At 41.0% G+C, this 19,362-nt stretch overlaps 1 protein-coding gene across 1 annotated transcript in view; it reads left to right on the forward strand.

Moving 5' to 3' along the window:
• PKN2 (protein kinase N2) overlaps nucleotides 1-19,362 on the forward strand; it is a 154,866-nt gene that overhangs the window by 86,824 nt on the left and 48,680 nt on the right. Inside the window, exons 7-8 of the mRNA XM_080652235.1 lie at nucleotides 11,229-11,414; nucleotides 12,966-13,075. Of these exons, the coding sequence (XP_080508361.1) occupies nucleotides 11,229-11,414; nucleotides 12,966-13,075 (296 nt within the window). The remainder of the gene's footprint in view (nucleotides 1-11,228; nucleotides 11,415-12,965; nucleotides 13,076-19,362) is intronic.

Here is a 19,362-nt window from a genome sequence, read left to right on the forward strand (position 1 = left end):
CCCCATCTTATGGGTGGAAAAACTGAAGCAGAGAGATGTTAAGTAATTGGCTTTGTCACACAGTTATAAGTGTCAGAATCAGGGCTGACCACAAAATGTGCAAGCCAGAGTCCATGCATGTCATCGCTGCATCATCCTGTTTTTTCAGTGTTAGAGAAGCCTTGCCAGGTTAAGAGACTGTTCCCAATATATAGGGTAGGGTTTCTAGGCCTGGCCACCAATCAGGGCCATCTGTGGGTAAATGGGCACACGGGGTGATCGGGGGGCCCCCACTAGCTCTGACTGCTAGCCAACCCCGCACCCCTGATCGCCACCGCTGGTCACCTCCCTCTTGGGGGGCAGATGCTCAATGCAGGAGCATCTGCCCCCTAGCAGTCAGTATGCATCACAGCCACCAGTCATTCCACTGTTCAGTCGATTTGCATATTAGGGTTTTATTATCTATACTAATAAAAGGATAATACACTAATTAGACCAGACGTCTTCCGGACATCCTTCCTGACAAAGCCGGGGGCATGGTTGGCCCGCAAACTGCCAACGGCCCCTCACCCAGGCCAGCCTCGTCCCAGCGGGGATCCCCCACCCTGATCTGGGGCCCCCTTCAGGGCAGGCCAGTCAGTCCCCACCCGTGCACCAGGCCTCTATCTTATCCTATATAATAAAGAGGTAATATGCAAATTGACCCTCACGCCCTCACAAAGATGGCTGCCTACGACCAGGCCAGCAGCGGGGTTAGTGATGGACGATCAAACATCTGAACAAGCAGGCTACGTGGGGCAACCAGGCCGGCAGGGGGGTTAGTGGGGGACGACCAAACAACTCAACAGCAGGCTGCGTGGGGCGATCAGGCCGGCAGGGAGGGGCAGTTAGGGGCAACCAGGCCGGCAGAGGAGGGCAGTTAGGGGTGATTAGGCCGACAGGGAGGGGGCAGTTGGGGGCGACCTGGCCAGCAGCAGGGGGCAGTTAGGGGCGACCAGGTCAGCACGGGGGGGGCAGTTAGGAGCGACCAGGCAGGCAGACAGGTGAGCAATTAGGTGCCAGCAGTCCAGGATTGTGAGAGGGATGTCCCAGATTGGAGAGGGTGTAGGCTGAGAGCTGAGGGGACCCCCCCCACCCCGTGCACGAATTTCGTGCACTGGGCCTCTAGTACAATATAAGGGTAATATGTAAATTGACCCTAACAGCCGAACAACCACTGGACCAGTCACTGTGAGGCGCACAGACCACCTCTTGGTCCCTTTCCCCAGCCGGCAGGCTCTGGTCGCCTGATGGCCACCTGCTGCATGGGCGGGGCCGGTGAGTGGGCAGGAACAGCTGACCTCTCGGTTCCTTCTCCCGGTGGTCAGGCACCAATCACACAATGGCAAACTGGGGAAGATGGCTCTGATGGCTCTGATCACAGGCCAGGCCTAGGGCCCATACCCACGCACAAATTTTGTGCGCCGGGCATCTAGTATAGGATAATATTCTATTGTATGGGTATATATATATATGAGATTTTGTTTACTTATTCATCAATTGATAAACGTTTAGGTTGTTTCCACCTTTTGACTCTTGTGAATAATGTTGCTATGAACATTTGTGTACAGGTTTTTGTTTGAACACCTGTTTTCATTTACTTTGGATATTTTCCTAGGAACACTAGGTCATGTGGTAATTTCATGTTTGTAATGTTGAGGAACTGTCAAACAGTTTTCCATTATGACTGCATCATTTTACATTCTCAGCAGCAATGTATGAAGGTTTTTATTTCTTTACATCCTCACCAACACTTTTTTTTTATTGCCATTCTAGTAGGTTTATTCTTGCAAGTGGGTAGTGAGGTTTCCTTTCAGTTGTGTAAAGGTTTGCTTCATATATTTTCAGGCTCTGTTGTTAAATGTGCATATGTTTATAATTTTTATATTGATGGATTTATTTTACTCTTATCAAAATCACATTTCTTTTTTGTATACTATAATAATTTTGGATTTAAAGTCTATTTTGTCTGATAGTAGTATAAGCTACCCCAGCTCTCTTTTGGTTACTATTTACATTGAATTTTTTTTTTTTTACCCTTTCACTTTCAATCTGTTTGTGTCTTTGGATCTAAAATGAGTCTCTTTTAGACAGCATATAGTTGGATCGTGTTTCTTTTTATCCATTCTGCCAATCTCTGCCTTTAACTTAAATAGTTTAAAATAGTATGTTGAGGTAATTACCTAAATGCTAATGTACAATTCTGATGCTAACGACACAGTTAGGTCAGATTTCGAAAGTTAATGGCACAGTCCGCCACAAGACTACACTTGTTTCAGAGACATGCTGCAAGCTTGGTGTTTCCTCAACCACCCTCACTTCTGACCAAGTGGCTATAAATTCTGGGTTCCCACTACTACCTCAGGCTTAGTAATTTTGTAGAACAATTCACAGAACTCAGGAAAGCTCTATCTTTACAATTTCAGTTTTCTTATAAAGTACAGTAAATGAAAAAGAAAAAGCTACATAGGGAGAGGTCTAGGAGGGTCCCAAATTCGAAGCTTTCTTGTCCTCAGCATACAGCCCTCTCTCAGTACATCATTTTCTGTCAAAAACCAGAAATTTCAGCCCTAGCTGGTTTGGATAGAGTGTTGGCCTGCAGACAGAAGGGTCCTGAATTCGATTCCAGTCAAAGGCACATGTCCAGGTTGTGGGCTCTATGTCCAGTGGGGGGCGTGCAGAAGGCAGCTGATCAATGATTCTCTCTCATCTTTGATGTTTTTCTCTCTTCCTTCCTCTCTGAAATCAATAAAAATATATTTTAAAAAAATAAACAGAAATTTCACTTTAGCTGGGAGTATCCAAGTTTTTATTGTGGCTTCATTATGTAGGAGTAACTGATTGAATCATTGGCCTCTTGTTTGAAATCATTCTTCAGCCCTTCATCTCTCTCTGAAGGTCAGGAGGTCAGGTGGATATGTGTCTCTAAGCACCAGCCCTCTAATCATATGGTTGGTCTTTCCAGTGTAGCCAGCCCCCCAAGCTAAAACTGTCTGGTCACTTGGTTAGCATAAACTTACATGTGGCTTGAGGGGCTCATCATGAATAACAAATACAGTGTTATCACCAGGGAAATTACAAGGGTTTAGAGCAGCCTTGGGAAAACTACGGCCCGCGGGCCAGATCCGGCTGTTCTATCCGGTTCTCTTGCTCTCCCCTCCGCTCCTTTACTTTGAATTTATATTAGTTCACACAAACACTCCATCCATGCTTTTGTTCCGGCCCTCCGGTCCAGTTTAAGAACCCATTGTGGCCCTTGAGTCAAAAAGTTTGCCCACCCCTGGGTTAGAGGCTCCTTCCCAGGAAATAGATTAGATTTTCAGAATAGATAAAAAGAAGTTACCTATTTGATTTATATATATATATATAACACATTTCACTTTAAATTTTAAAAAAAAGCGAACAGGTTGAAAATAAAAAATGGAAAATATTCACTAAGTAACTTTACGCATGAGAAGAATGGTATAGCTCTACTAAAAACAGACCAAATAAACTGCAAGTGGAAGAGTATTTTAGAAAATAAATATTTATGATAAAAAAATAAATTTATCAATAAGCCGTAACAACATCCTATCTAATAAAAGAGTAATATGCAAATTGACTGTCACTCCAACACACAAGATGGCTGCCCCCATGTGGTCAAAGATGGCTGCCCCCATGTGGACTCAAAATGGCCACCACAAGATGGCCAGCAGGGGAGGGCAGTTGGGAGGGACCAGGCCTGCAAGGGAGGGCAGTTGGGGGCAATCAAGCCTGCAGGGAAGGGCATTTGGGGGGGACCCAGGCCTGCAGGGGAGGGCAGTTTGGGGGGACCCAGGCCTGCAGGGGAGGGCAGTTTGGGGGGACCCAGGCCTGCAGGGGAGGGCAGTTTGGGGGGACCCAGGCCTGCAGGGGAGGGCAGTTGGGGGGGACCCAGGCCTGCAGGGGAGGGCAGTTTGGGGGGACCCAGGCCTGCAGGGGAGGGCAGTTGGGGGGGGACCAGACCAGCAGGGGAAAGCAGTTAGGGGCGATGAGGCTGGCAGGGGAGGGCAGTTAGGGGTGACCGGGTCAGCAGGGGTGGGCAGTTGGGGGGGACCGAGTCAGCAGGGGAGGGCAGTTGGGGGTGACCAGGTCAGCAGGGGAGGGCAGTTAGGGGCAATCGGGCTGGCAGAGGAGCAGTTAGGCATCAATCAGGCTGGCAGGGGAGTGGTTAGGGGGTGATCAGGCTGGCAGGCAGAAGCGGTTAGCGGCAATCAGGAAGGCAGGCAGGCGAGCAGTTGGGAGCCAGCAGTCCTGGATTGTGAGAGGGACATCCCTCGAGGGGTCCCAGAGTGGAGAGGGTGCAGGCTGGGCTGAGAAACACACCCCCCCCCTCCCCGTGCATGAATTTCGTGCACCGGCCTCTAGTTAAATGTATATGCTCCTAATTCAAAGTAAAATAAAATAGGAGGTAAAACTTAATGGAATTGAAATGGTTTGCAACTGACCTTACCCATTTAATGCCTGATTTGATACTTTAAGGCATTTATGAGAGCTGCTTTTTGAGCTCTACTAAAGCCAGGTTTTTGAGAGAGATCTTGATGGTTCAAACCAGAGAGACATGATTCATGTTTGTGGACTAGGCTTATGGGAACTTATTCGCAGGAAGATTCTGATTCCTGGGCTTGCCTTACACTTGTAATTTCTGATATCCGTGATAGCTGATGCCTGTTTTTATGTTTATATCTGGTCTCTGGGCTCCCAAAATGTCTGTACATCAATAAACATTTATTGTTGTAAAAAATAAATAAGGGAAACAGAGACTAAGTAAGCAGCCTCTGGGATAACATCAAGAATACAAACATACACTCTGGCTGGTGTGTTCAGTGCTTAGAGCGTTGGTCCTCACACCAAAGAGTCGATAAGAGGTTAAGGGCACCTATCTGGGTTGTAGTAAGAGATTAACGATAGTAGTATCCTATCTAATAAAGAGGGAATATGCTAATTGATCATCACTTTGTCAAAAAGATGGCTGCACCCACAGCTGAAGCCAAGTTCCCATAAGGAGCCGGGCCGGGGGACCTCAGGCCACACTACCCACCAGGTGGGGCTTGACAGGGGACTTCAGGCCATGCCCCCCACCCCTGGCACCAGGCCGGGGGACCTAGGCCATGCCCCCCACCCCAGTACCAGGCCAGGGGACCTGAGGCCGCGCCCCCCTGCCTGGTGGGGCTTGATGGGGGAGCTCAAGGTGCACTTCCTGTCCTGGTGCCAGGCCGGGGGACCTCAGGCCACACTCCCCTGCCAGTGGGGCTTGACAGGGGACCTGAGGCTTCACCCCCCCCACACAGCAGGGCTTGACAGGGGACCTCAGGCCATGTCCCCCACCTGGTGGGGCTTGATGAAGGACCTCAAGGCATGCCCCCCGCCCCGCTCTGGGCTGGGGGACCTCAAGCCACGCCCCCCTATCCTGGCGCCGGGCCAGGGGCCCTGAGGCTACGTCCCCTGTCCGGCGGGCTTGGCAAGGGTGGGACTGGCCAGGTCTGGATCTAGCCCAATGGGGGCGGGGGCCAGCCAGGTCTGGGTCTCACGCGATTTTCAGGCGCATGTGGATGGGCGGGAACTTGACTCTGGGTCCCGTGGTGCGCCCCAGACTCTGACAGGAGGAAGGTTTTAATATACATTTTACTAATTTTCTTTCATCTCTGACACTTCTATTATAGAGAAAGAGCAAATAGCAAATTAAATTATTTCCTCTAATTAATCCCCTTTTAATGTGCACCAATTTCGTGCACCGGGCCACTAGTTAAAATAAAACAACTATAATATAATGTAATAAAAGTTTTGTGAATGTGGTCTCTCTCACCTTTCTTCTTGTGATGATGTTAGATGATGAAATCCCAAACCTGTTGCTGAATGTGCATAATCATCACTTACTTGGCAATAAATGCTTGGTGGCACTCATTTCAGGGGATCCCTTACTGAAGTCTTCATGTAGGCTCATTACTTCGTGGTGCAACATGCTGCTGTCAGTCAGACCATGTTTTCTGTTCATGCCTTTCACCCACAAATTTAACACCTTTTCCATCATATTTATAAGCACTTATCATACACTGTGGCTGTAACGTTTGCAGTTTGAGGTATAACAGCAAAATTAGCAAGAATTTCTTTTTCCTTCTTCATGATGTCACAGATAGAACTTCGTTTCACAGTAGATCTTATCAACCTTAGTGTAAAATTTTTTTTCTTTTCTTATTGAGTCAAAAATTTTCAACTTCTCATTTAACACACTTTATGGCTTCTCTTTGGCTTATCCAAATTGCCAGCATCACTACTATTGTGCTTTGGAGCCATTAAGTAAAATAAGGGTTACTAAGATACAAGCACTGTGATATCATGACAAATAGATCTAATAATTGAGGCAGCTGCAACGTGACTAAGGGATGGGTAGCTTCTACACCATGGATACACTGGACAGAGGGATGATTCATGTCCCAGGCAGGAAGGAACAGCATGTGCGAGATTTCATCATGTGACTCAGAACAGCGCAGTTTAAATCTCATGAGTTGCTTATTCCTGGAATTTTTCATTTGGCATATTCAGACTGAGGTTGACCATGGGTAACTGAAACTGAAAGCGAAACTATGGATAAGGGAGCACTACTGAACATGGTAAATATTTTACAATAAAAAGGCAATGATAATACTTATTATCTAAGTTTTACTATCTTATGACTTAGTCATGAACACATTAATATTCAAGAATTTTTGAATGATTAAAATATGGTTTTCTAATATTTGAAAAGTACAAGTTCTAGAAAAGTAATAAAGCCATGTTTTAGAAAATCGAGGGATATAGCTAGAAATTTTTTTCCTTTTCTGGTTTGCTCTTCTCCCCAGTTCTTTAATTTCTTTTCAATTCTTTTCCTCTTCTTTATTCCTGAAGTTGAACTTTACTCAAGTGATATAAATCGGCAGTCTAAAAGAAGTATCTTAATTCTTAATAGAGTTTGGTTTTAAAAAAATTCCACTAAATATGAGGTAACTAGGAAGAGACATAGTATTGGTATTAATAAAGGAGTAGACATGATGAAGGATTAGTAAGAACATTTACTATCCTGAGTTTTTCACTGAATGGTAGTATTTATGGTTTGTCTCATTTGTTCTCTGGTTTATTTTGTGGTTGTATAATTATAATACTGAACTTACATATTTGTTGCTACTTTGATATACTGTGTAAATGAATCTTTTAGGTCCACATTTTGAGACACTTAATAGTTTTTATAAAAGAAGACTTCCTCAAAATTAAAAAATGCTACTCACTTGTACCAAGATTAAATGTTGAATTTAGTAAAATGTAATTTTTTATATAAAGTAGTTTTTCCAGAAAGTTAAAATAAAAATACATTTACTTGTTCTAATGGAATTCATAGGTACTGGTTATGAAAATAAACATTTACTTCTTGGAGTTGCTTGTTTTAAATATTTTATATTGTGGGTTATAAAATAAAAATGTAATTTAAAGCTATTTCTAATATGGTTATTTGAAATTGCAATTGTATTACCTCATAAAAGAAAGAAACTTCTAGATGCTTAATAAAGATCTTAAATCCCTCTAGATTTTTTTCCTAAATGAAAGCAGGTGTTGAGCATTGTTATCTCCTAATATTGAAATTACTAAAATATTTAATAAGCTACCAGGGTTTGAGGTAGTAACCAGATGTTTTCAGTTTCCCCGGGATTACTTTTACAGCTGAGCATTTACACTGAAAATGAGCTAAGTTTTCCAGTTTAACAACAAAAAAGCAAATAAAACACACAAATACAAGTTGTTGTTGTTGTTGTTGTTGTTTTTTAACTAAAATTAAAATGGAATCCATTATACTTAAACTGCCTTAACATTTTACAGTTAGGTAAGATTTGCATAGCCTAACCAGACATGAGATTGGAGCTTCCTCCACTCCACTTTTAGCAGCTTTATTGAGACATAATTTACATACTATAGAATTCACTCAACTTTAAGCATGCTATTTTTTGATTTTCAGTAAAGATATGAGGTTGGGCCGCAATCCAATAAACTACACATATTTAAAGCTATAATTTGATAAGTTTTGTCATATATTTAAAGTGAAACCATCACCAGAATCTTGATTGTATTATCCCCAAAAGTGTCCTCAGATGCTTCATGTAATCTGTCTTTGCTGCTCTTCTGATGCTCTCCTTACCCATAACTGTCCCAGGGCAATCACTAATCTGTTTTCTGTCACTACATATTTGCATTTTGTAGAATTTTATATAAAAGGAATCACAATAGCCCTAGCTGGTTTGGCTCAGTGGATAGTGTTGGCCTGCGGACTGAAGGGTCCCAGATTCGATTCTGGTCAAGGGCACATGCCAGGGTTGCAGGCTCAATCCCCAGTGTGGGTCATGCAATGGGCAGCCGATCAATGATTCTCTCTCATTATTGATGTTTCTACCTCTCTGAAAGCAATCAATCAATCAATCAATGGAATCACAGTATATTCCATTTTCTTTGCTAGGGTAATCTGTTCGTTTTCACTCTGAATAATTATTTTGATTTTCATCTATGTTGTGTGTATTAATAGTTTTATCTATTTATTAGTAGTATTCAGTCTTGTGAATATAACAAAATTTGTTTATCCATTCTCCTGCCATTGCTATTTGGGTTGTTTTCGCTTATGTGACTAAGGTACTACTAATCAGTTGTTTATTTATTTACTTTTAAATCAGTTGAATTTGAGTTAATGTAAAGGACAATTATCTGGGTAGGCCTAATATAATCACATGAGCTCATAAAAGCAGAGAATTTTCAGACACTGATGGCAGAGAGGAAATCAGAGAAATCTGAATCATGAAAAGAATTTTATGTGCCATTGCTGGCTCACAAAGGAAGGGGCCGCCACATGGGGAGTAATGCAGGTGGCTACTAGAACTTGAAAACATTCCCTAGCTGTTAGCAAGAAAATAGTTTCCCCAGTCCTGTGGACACAAGAAACTGGATTCTGCAACAACGTGAATGAGCTTGGAAGCAGATTTTTCTTCAGAGCTTCCAGATAAGAGCCTTGTCTGGCAGACAATGATTTCGGCCTTGTGAGATCTTTAGCAGAAAGTGCAAAGCTGCCCACGCAGACTCTGACCCACAGAACTGTAGATAATAAATGGGTATTGTTTCAAACTAAGTTGTGGTCATTGAAAATGCAGCAATAGAAAACAAATACAGTTGGTAATCTCTGATTAGATGCCAGACATTTTGATTTTTAGCTTGTTGGGTGCTGGATATTTGTGTAATTCTGTAAATATTCTTGAGCTTTGTTCTAGGTCATAGTTAAATTACTTGGAAGCAGTTTATATTTTGGGGATTGCTTTTAAGATTTGTTGTGTGGGACCAGAACATTGTTTAGTCCAAGAGTAATTATTTGCTACTACTGGATCAAGACTGAATACTTGATCAGAGGAACCGTCTGTAAATCCAAGGAGTTTTGTCTCTGGTCAGCCGTCTTCTATGAACTCTAGTTGTCTGGTAATGCCAGGGTGATATCCAGCATCTAGAAGGGTTCATGAATCTGGAGAAAGGCTGCGTGTAAATTAATAAAGAGGCTAGAGAAGAAATATGAATTTGGAAGGCATTTTGGGGAGCCAGAGGAAGCTTAGCTGTTGTAGCTAAGTTCTCTCTATCTCCTGACCCAGGGCTCTTTTTATTTCCACATTTTGCCCTATAGCAAAGTAGATATACATATCAAAGGTAAGTTTGGTATACAGTAGGCATTGACAGGTTGGAGGAAATGCCTTCGGCTGTTCAGCTGTTTGGCCAGCAGGAAGCAATAACATGTAGATTGAAATGCCCTCAGCTGTCTGTTAACAGGCAATAATATATGCAGATCTTCAGGTTTGAGGAAATGCCTTCGGCCATTCCAGTAAGCAACAATATGTATTCAGCCCTGCTGAATATAGAAGCCCATCAACCTTTTGAGGACTTCTTGCATTTATTATGACATGCTGGAATTAGCCTCCAGCAGCCTGGGTCATTTCAGTCTCAGTTCTGTCTCCTTAACTCAGGTAGTCCATTTGGCTCCACCTGAGATTCTCTGTCCCTGCACTGTGTCCTGGATATTCTCAAGGCAGTAAGCTGAATCAATCTTAGAGTTCATCTCATTTGTTTCCCATCTCTTAGGGATCACTGTTTTTCATTGTCTGAAATCCAGTATTTTAATACTTTTTCCCCCAAATATTTTGTCTTGATTTTGTTTTTTGAGTTGAAGACAAATCCAGGCTTTTTTACTCTGTTAAAAGCCCTTTGGTTACTTTTAGATATTTAAAAACTTTAAATAAAATTAATCTTGAATTATTTAAGTTTAATGGAACAGCTTTTACCAGGAAGTACTCTTCCTAAAGTGTTATGTTATGTGCAGTATCTAAAATTTTAATACTAAAGCACCATTTTTAAATCTTAGTACACTAAGTGTAGCCCAAATGATGACAAAGCTGTAATTCCAGGTGCCCTAATTCACAGTTCCTCATTTTCATTTTGAACACCGTTAGTATTTATTTGCCTAAGGAAATTGCAATTACTTTGTGCTTTGATAATTACATCCCATAATTATTTGACTAAACTATTAGAATGGAAAGATGTTATTTTACATCTTCTTGTAGAACAGAAACCCATTTATTTATGCAAAAGAAACCTGTAAAGTCCTTTTCTATGTTAACTATATAACTATTAAACACAGCTGTCAGATTTCTAATTTCTGTATGTTTATTTTAATAGGCATATTAGCTATGTGTTTCCCCTCCCACATGTCCTAGCCACATTATTCTGTAATTCTTCCATGTAATTCTAGAAGTGTGTATTCAGATACACAGGAAGTTTATATAACTTGTTTTATGCCCTACAGACAGTATCGGGAGGTGCTGTTTTTTCTACAAAATTTTATATAGTTGCCTTAAGATTTTTCAATAGGTTTCTCTAATTAAAATAAGAAAGATGATAGTTACACCACAGATCCTCTGGGAGAAGAGATTTTGCTACTTTACAGGTCTCCTCCCCCTCAGCCACCCACCTCCCCATTTTTAAATAGCTAACAAATACTGAATTTTATATATTAAGAATTAATGTTCTTAGGATGGGAGTGGGCTGGGTTTTGGGGGAAAAGGAGGACCTATGTAATACTTTCAACAATAAATATTTTAAAAAACAGAATAAATGTTCTTATTTGATATTTTTTATGCTAACAGGTACTTTGGAAGTTCGTCTTATGGGCTGTCAAGATATCCTAGAAAATGTCCCTGGACGGTCAAAAGCAACATCAGTTGCACTACCTGGTTGGAGTCCAAGTGAAACCAGATCATCTTTCATGAGCAGAACGAGCAAAAGTAAAAGTGGAAGTAGTCGAAATCTCCTAAAAACCGATGACTTATCAAGTTCAGTAACTAGATTTTTTAAAAATCATATATAACAAATTAAAGAACAAAGAACTTAGCATTGGGGACACAGTAGAATGGGGAGAGTCAAAGTTGGACCAAAAAAACAAACATTAAAATAATGATTTTCATAGTTTAAAATAATTAAAAGCTATAATGACAGGAACATGAAAAAAGGAAACAAAATTTACTTTATTGAAAACATATTAGAAAACTGAATGACATAAAGCATTAATTAGAAAACTGAATGACATATAGCATTAATTCTTTTGGAAGAAATGAAATATTAGATATCACTCTCTACGCCAAACTAAAAGTGTACAGAGGCTGTGGGACTTGTCACATCTTGATTCTTTTAATGATATAGTGGCACTTCTAAACTAACATTGAACTTTGATAGCTAACCACTGGACAAACGTGTTTACTAAAATAGTAGCCCACTATCCCAGTAGTATATTGAAATGGGAGAGCAGGTGAAGATGGTAATAGTAAAATATAACAGGTTTGTGAAGCATTTTGGAGACATTCTAAAAGTATACTTACAGCTCTGTCCAGGTAGCTTAGTTAGTTAGAACATCATCCCAGTAAGCCAAGGTTGTGGGTTCTCTCCCTGGTCAGGGCACATGCAAGAAAGAACCAATGAATGCATAAATAAGTGGGACAACAAATGCATGTTTCTCGCTCCCTCCCTTTCTCTCTTTCTAAAATCAATTTAAAAAAAAAGTATAATTATACAATGATAGAAATATATAACTAGAGAGAAAGGCACATGACATTTCCACCTAGAACAGAGAACAAAGATTAATATGACTTTTATTTCCTGTAGGTAGAAGAGAGACTTTAGGAAAAATGTGAAAATTAAAAATGTCTAAGGTAACAAACTATAAATAGCAAATATAGAGGGAGAAAAACTGGATGATTGCTATTGGTATACCCTTGAACAACACAAATTTGAATTATGCAGGTCTGCTTATTTGCAGAATCTTTTTAATAAATATGTACAATACTGTAAATGTACTTTCTCGTGGTTTTAAAATATTTTCTTTTTTCTAGCTTACTTTATTGTAAGAATACAGTGCATAATACATTTAACATACAAAATGTGTGTTACTTGACTGTTTATATTATTGGTAAGCCTTCCAGTCAGCAGTAAGCTGTTAGTAGATAAGTTTTGGGAGAGTCAAAAGTTATACAAATTTTTGACTGCACGGGGGTTCAACACCCCCAACCTTCACATTGTTTCACGGCCAACTCTACAAACACAGACATACATTGTGGCAGACAGCTACTGGTCATTTGTTCACCCTTTCAATTACATTTTAATATAAATAAAATAGCAGTTGATGTTTTTGTCAAACAGGATCAATTAGGAGTGTGTAGTGGTAGTGTATGTATATATAAAACTAGCTATTTAAGATTCAGAAGCTTCAGTATTGATTAAGAAAAACTTTATTTTTGAAGGATTGGAAGACTTTTATTTCTATTAAACAGTGATACCTCTATTTTAAATGTTTTAAAATATTTAAGCAATTTTATAAATTGTAATTACAGATGATGTCTGCGCAGTTTTGAAGCTAGATAATACTGTGGTTGGTCAAACTAGCTGGAAACCCATTTCCAATCAGTCATGGGACCAGAAGTTTACACTGGAACTAGACAGGGTAAGATGAGAAACTTTTTACTTGAATTTTCCTTGTATTCATTTTGGATGTAAATTATGTTTCATAAGACAGAAGTTTTATTTTTAACAGAATTGAAAAGAAGCTAGTATTCTTGACATTTGTCATCTGTTGAGTTATACCTAAATCTACGTTAAGATAGAGGTGAATATCAGATTGCTGCTGTAGCTTTCATTTGTGTAGTGATTTGAAAATGTATAGTTTGTATTAACCTGAAAGATTGGCAACCAGGTGAGATCTAATATTGAAATAAATTTTATGTTAGTAATGCACTCTCTAAGCACTATGGTGATTCTTCTGACCCACCATTTCTGGGTTATATTATCAAAGCTGGATTTGAAACGAGCTATTATGCTTATTCATCCAGCCCTCCATGTGTCTCAGTGGCTTTCATAAATTATGTGAATGGCTTGAATGCAATCTGTGGCCATAGAGGTTTACTTGTCCTACAGTAAATTTAAATTAATGCTGAGCCCTGGCTGGTGCAACTCAGTTGGTTGGAGTGTTGTCCTGTACTTGAAAGGTTGCTGGTTTGATTCCCCATCAGGGCACATACTTAGGTTACAGGTTTGATCCCCGGTTGAGGTGTGTACAAGAGGCAGCTGATCGATGTTTCTTTTTCACATCAATGTTTCTCTCTCTCCCTACCTTCCTCTCTCTAAAATCAATAACAAAAACATAATTCTTGGGAAAGGATTAAAAAATAAATCCATGATAATAAATAACTTTATTATTTCATTCTAATACATCCATTGGAGAATGGGAACAAAATAGTAAAACTTAATCATGATTTTATCTAAAATGTAAAAAGGATATTAAGTTTTTTTATCATTTAGTATTCAGATTGATGGTATATATGTCATTTTTTTAATTATATATATTAATACTTAAGATTCATAATTCTTAATGATGATATGAAGTGGCGGTTACTGCTCTATCTTCTACTTTTAAAATATTTTTCCAATTTATAACTCTTTTTAATCCTCACAACCAGCATCCTAATCAGGCCCCTCATCATTGCTTTTCTTGACTCTAATATGTGTATATGGAAGTCTTCTGATGAGTGAATGTTAAGTGGATAAGATCACTCTATTTATTTCACAAATATTTATTGATCATCTTACATGTACCAGATATTTTACTAGTTTACAGAGATAATATATACTCACGGCTGTCATGGAACTCATAAGCTTAATAATCACTGATTTTCTGTTCTATGCCAAACATCATTCTACATGCTAGTGATACTTGATCAAGATAGTTCAATTCCCTAAATTTATGGACCTTACATTCTAATGAATGAAGATAAATAGCAAACAAGCTTTTTTCTTTTAATATACAAGTGCAATGAAGGAAGTAAGTGGGATGGTGTAATTAAATTGGAGGGGGGCTAACTTGAATAGAGTAATTAGGGAAAGTCTCTTTGAGAAGGCTACATTTAACCTGAGACCTGATCTGTGAAACATTGCCAGACTTGCAGAGATCCAGGGAAAGTGTTCCTAGCAGAAGATACAAAGCCTATGTCCCCTACCTTCAAGGTAGAGAACTTGATGTGTCATAAGAATAAAAATGGTGAGTAGATCATTGTGAAGTAAAATAGCAACTATAGGTAGGTGCCAGATTGCTAGGATCTTTATAGGCTACTAGAGGCCCGGTGCACGAAATTCGTGCACGGGGTGGGGGGGGGGTGCTAGATTGCTAGGATCTTTATAGGCTACTAGAGGCCTGGTGCACGAAATTCGTGCACGGGGGGGGGGGGTGTTTCTCAGCCCAGCCTGCACCCTCTCCACTCTGGGACCCCTCAAGGGATGTCCCTCTCACAATCCAGGACTGCTGGCTCCCAACTGCTCGCCTGCCTGCCTTCCTGATTGCCGCTAACCACTTCTGCCTGTCAGCCTGATCACCCCCTAACCACTCCCCTGCCAGCCTGATTGATGTCTAACTGCTCCCCTGCCAGCCTGTTTGCCCCCAGCTTCCCTCCTCTGCTGGCCTGGTCACCCCTAACTGCCCTCCCCTGCAGGCTTGATCGCCCCCAACTGCCCTCCCTTGTAGGCCTGGCCCCTCCCAACTGCCCTCCCCTGCTGGCCATCTTGTGGTGGCCATCTTGGTGTCCACATGGGGGCAGCCATCTTGTGTTGGAGTGATGGTCAATCTGCATATTACTCTTTTATTAGATAGGATATATTGGAAGACAATTGAGGGGCTTTCAGTAGGGGAGTTGACATCATCTGAATTACCTGTAACAAATGATCTGATATCATGGACTATAGAAGCCAATGAAAATAGTTACTAACCCATAATTGGAAAGACTTTATAAGTAAGAAAACAAAGGTCTACCTATCAAATCATAAGCAGTATCCCAAGATTAGGAGGAGAAAGAAGGTTTGCCAAAGAGAAATAAAAAATCTTTGAGTTGGATCAGATCATACCTTAGATCAGATAAGCATTATGAAAGGTTATTCAGTAAAGAATGCTAGAATAGTGAGATGATGAGAATCCTGTTACATATGGAACTGAAAGAAAATGTACAAAGAAGAGATTTAACAGCTTTGATAACTGTCTTTAAAGTTATAAGAAACATGTGCAAAAAGAATTAGATTAAGGATAACAAGATTTCAATTTGTGTGTGCCAGCTCTAATCGATTGGTAGTGATTTTCTAGAGCTTATTACGACTTATTGGATGCATTCTGGTTTTCAGAGAAAATTATACTGATCCAGTAGCAGTGTTTGCCAAAGGCTTGGAGAAGGGCCAAGTAAGTAGTAAGCTGTAGTACATGTTCTATCCTTGGGTTGACTGTATGCTTTGTGGCTAGAGGACAAAGCAAAAGTCAGTGGATGGCAGATTTCATTTCAGTACAAAGAATAATACCATTGAAAAATGAAATGAGGTGCTATAGGAAATAGTAAGTTCTCTCTTAAAGGTGAGTGAGCAATTTATAAGAGACTTTAAGGGATTTCTTATATTACAAAGGCTACACTTCTAAGATATTTTTCAATTCTGATAATTTCTCTTTCAGGGCAGGAGGAGAAATAGTATTTTACATGCTATAAATTAGCTGTTTAAATACTTAGACCAATATAATTCAGTCAAGCCCATCAGAGACAGAAATACAATTAAGGTTGTCAGTGTGTGTAGGTATAGTCTTCATGTCTTGTTATATTTGCATCTTCTTTCTAAACTGTTTATACATAGAAATATTTATGACCATAAAATGTTTTGTACAGTTTCCATGGGTTTTTTTTGTTGTTGTTGTTGTTTTTTATTGGTTTCAAAGAGGAAGGGAGAGAAAGAAACATCAATGATGAGAGAGAATCACTGATTGATTGCCTCCTGCACATCCCCTACTGGGATCAAGCCTGCAACCCGGGCATGTGCCTTTGACTGGAATCGAACCCGGGACCCTTCAGTCCACAGGTCGATGCTCTATCCACTAAGCCAAACCAGCTAGGGTTCCATTCATTTTTTTAAAAAATTTATCTTTATTGTTGAAAGTACTCCAGATGTCCCCTTTGTTTATTTTCCCAATGACACCCTGAACCTCTCTCCCCTCCCCCCACCAGGCCTTCACCACACTATTGTTTGTGTTCATGGGCTATGCATATATGCATATAAGTTCCCCAGTTATCTCTTCCCCCACCCCCACCCCCAACCCCTGCCTTCCCTCTGAAATTCATCAGTATGTTTCATGCTTCTTTGTCTCTGGGTCTCTTTTGTTCATCCGTTTATTTTGTTCATTAGATTCAACATATGAGTGAGATCATGTGATACTTATCTTTCTCTGACTGACTTATTTCGCTTAGCATAATACCCTTCAGGTCCATCCATGCTCTTGCAAATGGTAAGAGTTCCTTCTTTTTTATACCCACACTAGAGGCTCGGTGCACAAAATCGTGCATTCTGGGGGGTCCCTCAGCCTGACCTGTGCCCTCTCACAGTCTGGGAGCCCTTGGGGGATGTCCGACTGACATCAGTCGGACATTTTTAGTGCTGTCACGGAGGCGGGAGAAGCTCCCACCACCGCTGCTGCGCTTGCCAGCCATGAGCCCGGCTTCTGGCTGAGTGGTGCTCCCCCTGTAGGAGCACACTGACCAGCAGGTGGCATCTCCTGCATAAGCATCTGCCCCCTGGTGGTCAGTGCACATCATAGCGACCAGTCGTTCCGCTGTTGGTCCGAAACCGGCTCTCTGACATCTCCCAAGGGGTCCCGGATTGTGAGAGGGCTCAGGCCAGGCCAAGGGACCCCACTGGTGCACGATTGGGGCCAGGGAGGGACGCAGGAGGTTGGCCAGCTGGGGAAGGACTGCGGGAGGGCTCCAGGGCATGTCCGGCCTGTCTCACTCAGTCCCGAGTGGCCGGACCCCAGCAGCAAGCTAACCTACCGGTCCGAGTGTCTACCCCCTCGTGGTCATGTCATAGTGAGCAGTTGAGTAGCCTTGGCATATTACGCTTTGATTGGTTGAACGGCCGACCAGATGACTGGACACTTAGCATATTAGGCTTTTATTATATAGGATAGTATTCCATGGTGTAAATGTACCATAGCTGTTTTATCCACTCATTTGCTCATGGGCACTTGGGCTGTTTCCCAAATCTTAGCTATTGTAAATTGTGTTGCTGTGAACATAGAGGTGCCTACATTCTTTCTGATTGGTGTTTTGGGCTTCTTAGGATATATTGCTAGAAGTGGGAACACTGGGTCAAATAGCAGTTCCATATTTATTTTTTTGAGGAAACTCCATACTGTTTTCTACAATATCTACACCAGTCTACATTCCCATCAGCCGTGTACTAGGGTTCCCTTTTCTCCACATCCTTGCCAGCACTTGTCTTTTTTTGATTTGTTGATGATAGCCATTTGTTGATGACAGATATGAGGGGATACCCCATTGTCATTTTAATTTGCATCTCTGGATGATTAGTGACTTTGACCACTTTTTCATATGTCTCTTGGACTTCTGTATGTCCACTTTGGAGAAGTGGAGTGTAGCCCTCATTAAGTCCCTTATAATTCTTATTAAGTTGTTTGTAGTTCTCACTGAATTGTTTGAGCACCCTTATTGCCATTACTTTGAATTTTTTATCTGAAAATTGCTGCCTCCATTTCTTTTAGTTCCTTTTCTGTTGATTCCTCCTTTTCTTTCATTTGGAAGTTGTTTCCTTGTCTCCCCATTTTTGCTGTCCCTTTGTATTTGTTTCTATGTGTTAGATCAAACTGTTATGCCTCCCAGACTTTCTGGGGTGGTCTTATGTAGTAGGTGTTTTGTGGGACCCCGTGGTGCAGTCTCTTAGATCTCCTGAGCTGGGTGCTCTAGGAAAGGCCTTTGCTTGAATTAATTAGGTTCTCCTATTGTAGTTCAGTCTTGAATGTTATTGTCCCATTCATGGATGCAATCTCCTCTCAGGCTGGCTTATTATGTAGCTCACCTCTGTCATGCGAGCTGTTGTGGAGGTGCTGACAGAACAGAACAAAATGCAACACAACAAAATGTGAAACAAAAGAAACAAAACAAAAACATATACAAGACCTCTACAGTAACAATAAAAGCAACCATCAGAGAAGAGAGAATTAGGAAAGAGAAAGGAGTGCAAGAATGATAGAAGGAAAAAAATGAGGAGAAAAGCAACAAAATAAACAAAAAACAAACACACAAAGAAAAACAATAAAAGGGGGGAGAAAAAGGAATATGTAGGTGCAGAGCTGAAATAATGAAAATTAAGAATAAAGAATTAGGGAAGGAAAACGTCTCTATTATATAAAAACCTAATATGCAAATTGTCCCTGTGGGAGTTCAACCAGGAGACTAATTGCTCACTATGTTGTGGGCTGACCACCAGGGGGCAGCGTGGAATGAAGGAAGACCCCGGCCGGCAGCGGGAAGGCCTGGATCAGCTCTGATCACTGGCCAGGCCTAGGGACCCTACCTGTGCACAAATTCTGTGCACCGGGCCTCTAGTTTTAAAATAACGGAGGAAGAAAAGGAAAGAAAAAAATATGATATTGGAAATAGAGGAGAAAGCAGCAAGAAAAGGAAAAGAGAGAAAGAAAAAAAAAAAGATTGAGTAGGAAAAGGGTAGAGGAGCACAGCTGGCATGGCTCAGTGGTTGAGCAAACACCTATGAATCAGGTCAGGTTGGATTCCTGGTCAGGGCAAATGCATGGGTTGTGGGCTCAATCCCCAGTGTGGGGTGTGCAGGAGGCAGCCAACCAATGATTCTCATCATTGATGTTTCTATCTCTCTTCCTCTCCCTTCCTCTCTAAAAATATT

The sequence above is a fragment of the Plecotus auritus genome (assembly GCF_963455305.1).
Source record: "Plecotus auritus genome assembly, chromosome: 2".
Lineage (NCBI taxonomy): Eukaryota > Metazoa > Chordata > Mammalia > Chiroptera > Vespertilionidae > Plecotus > Plecotus auritus.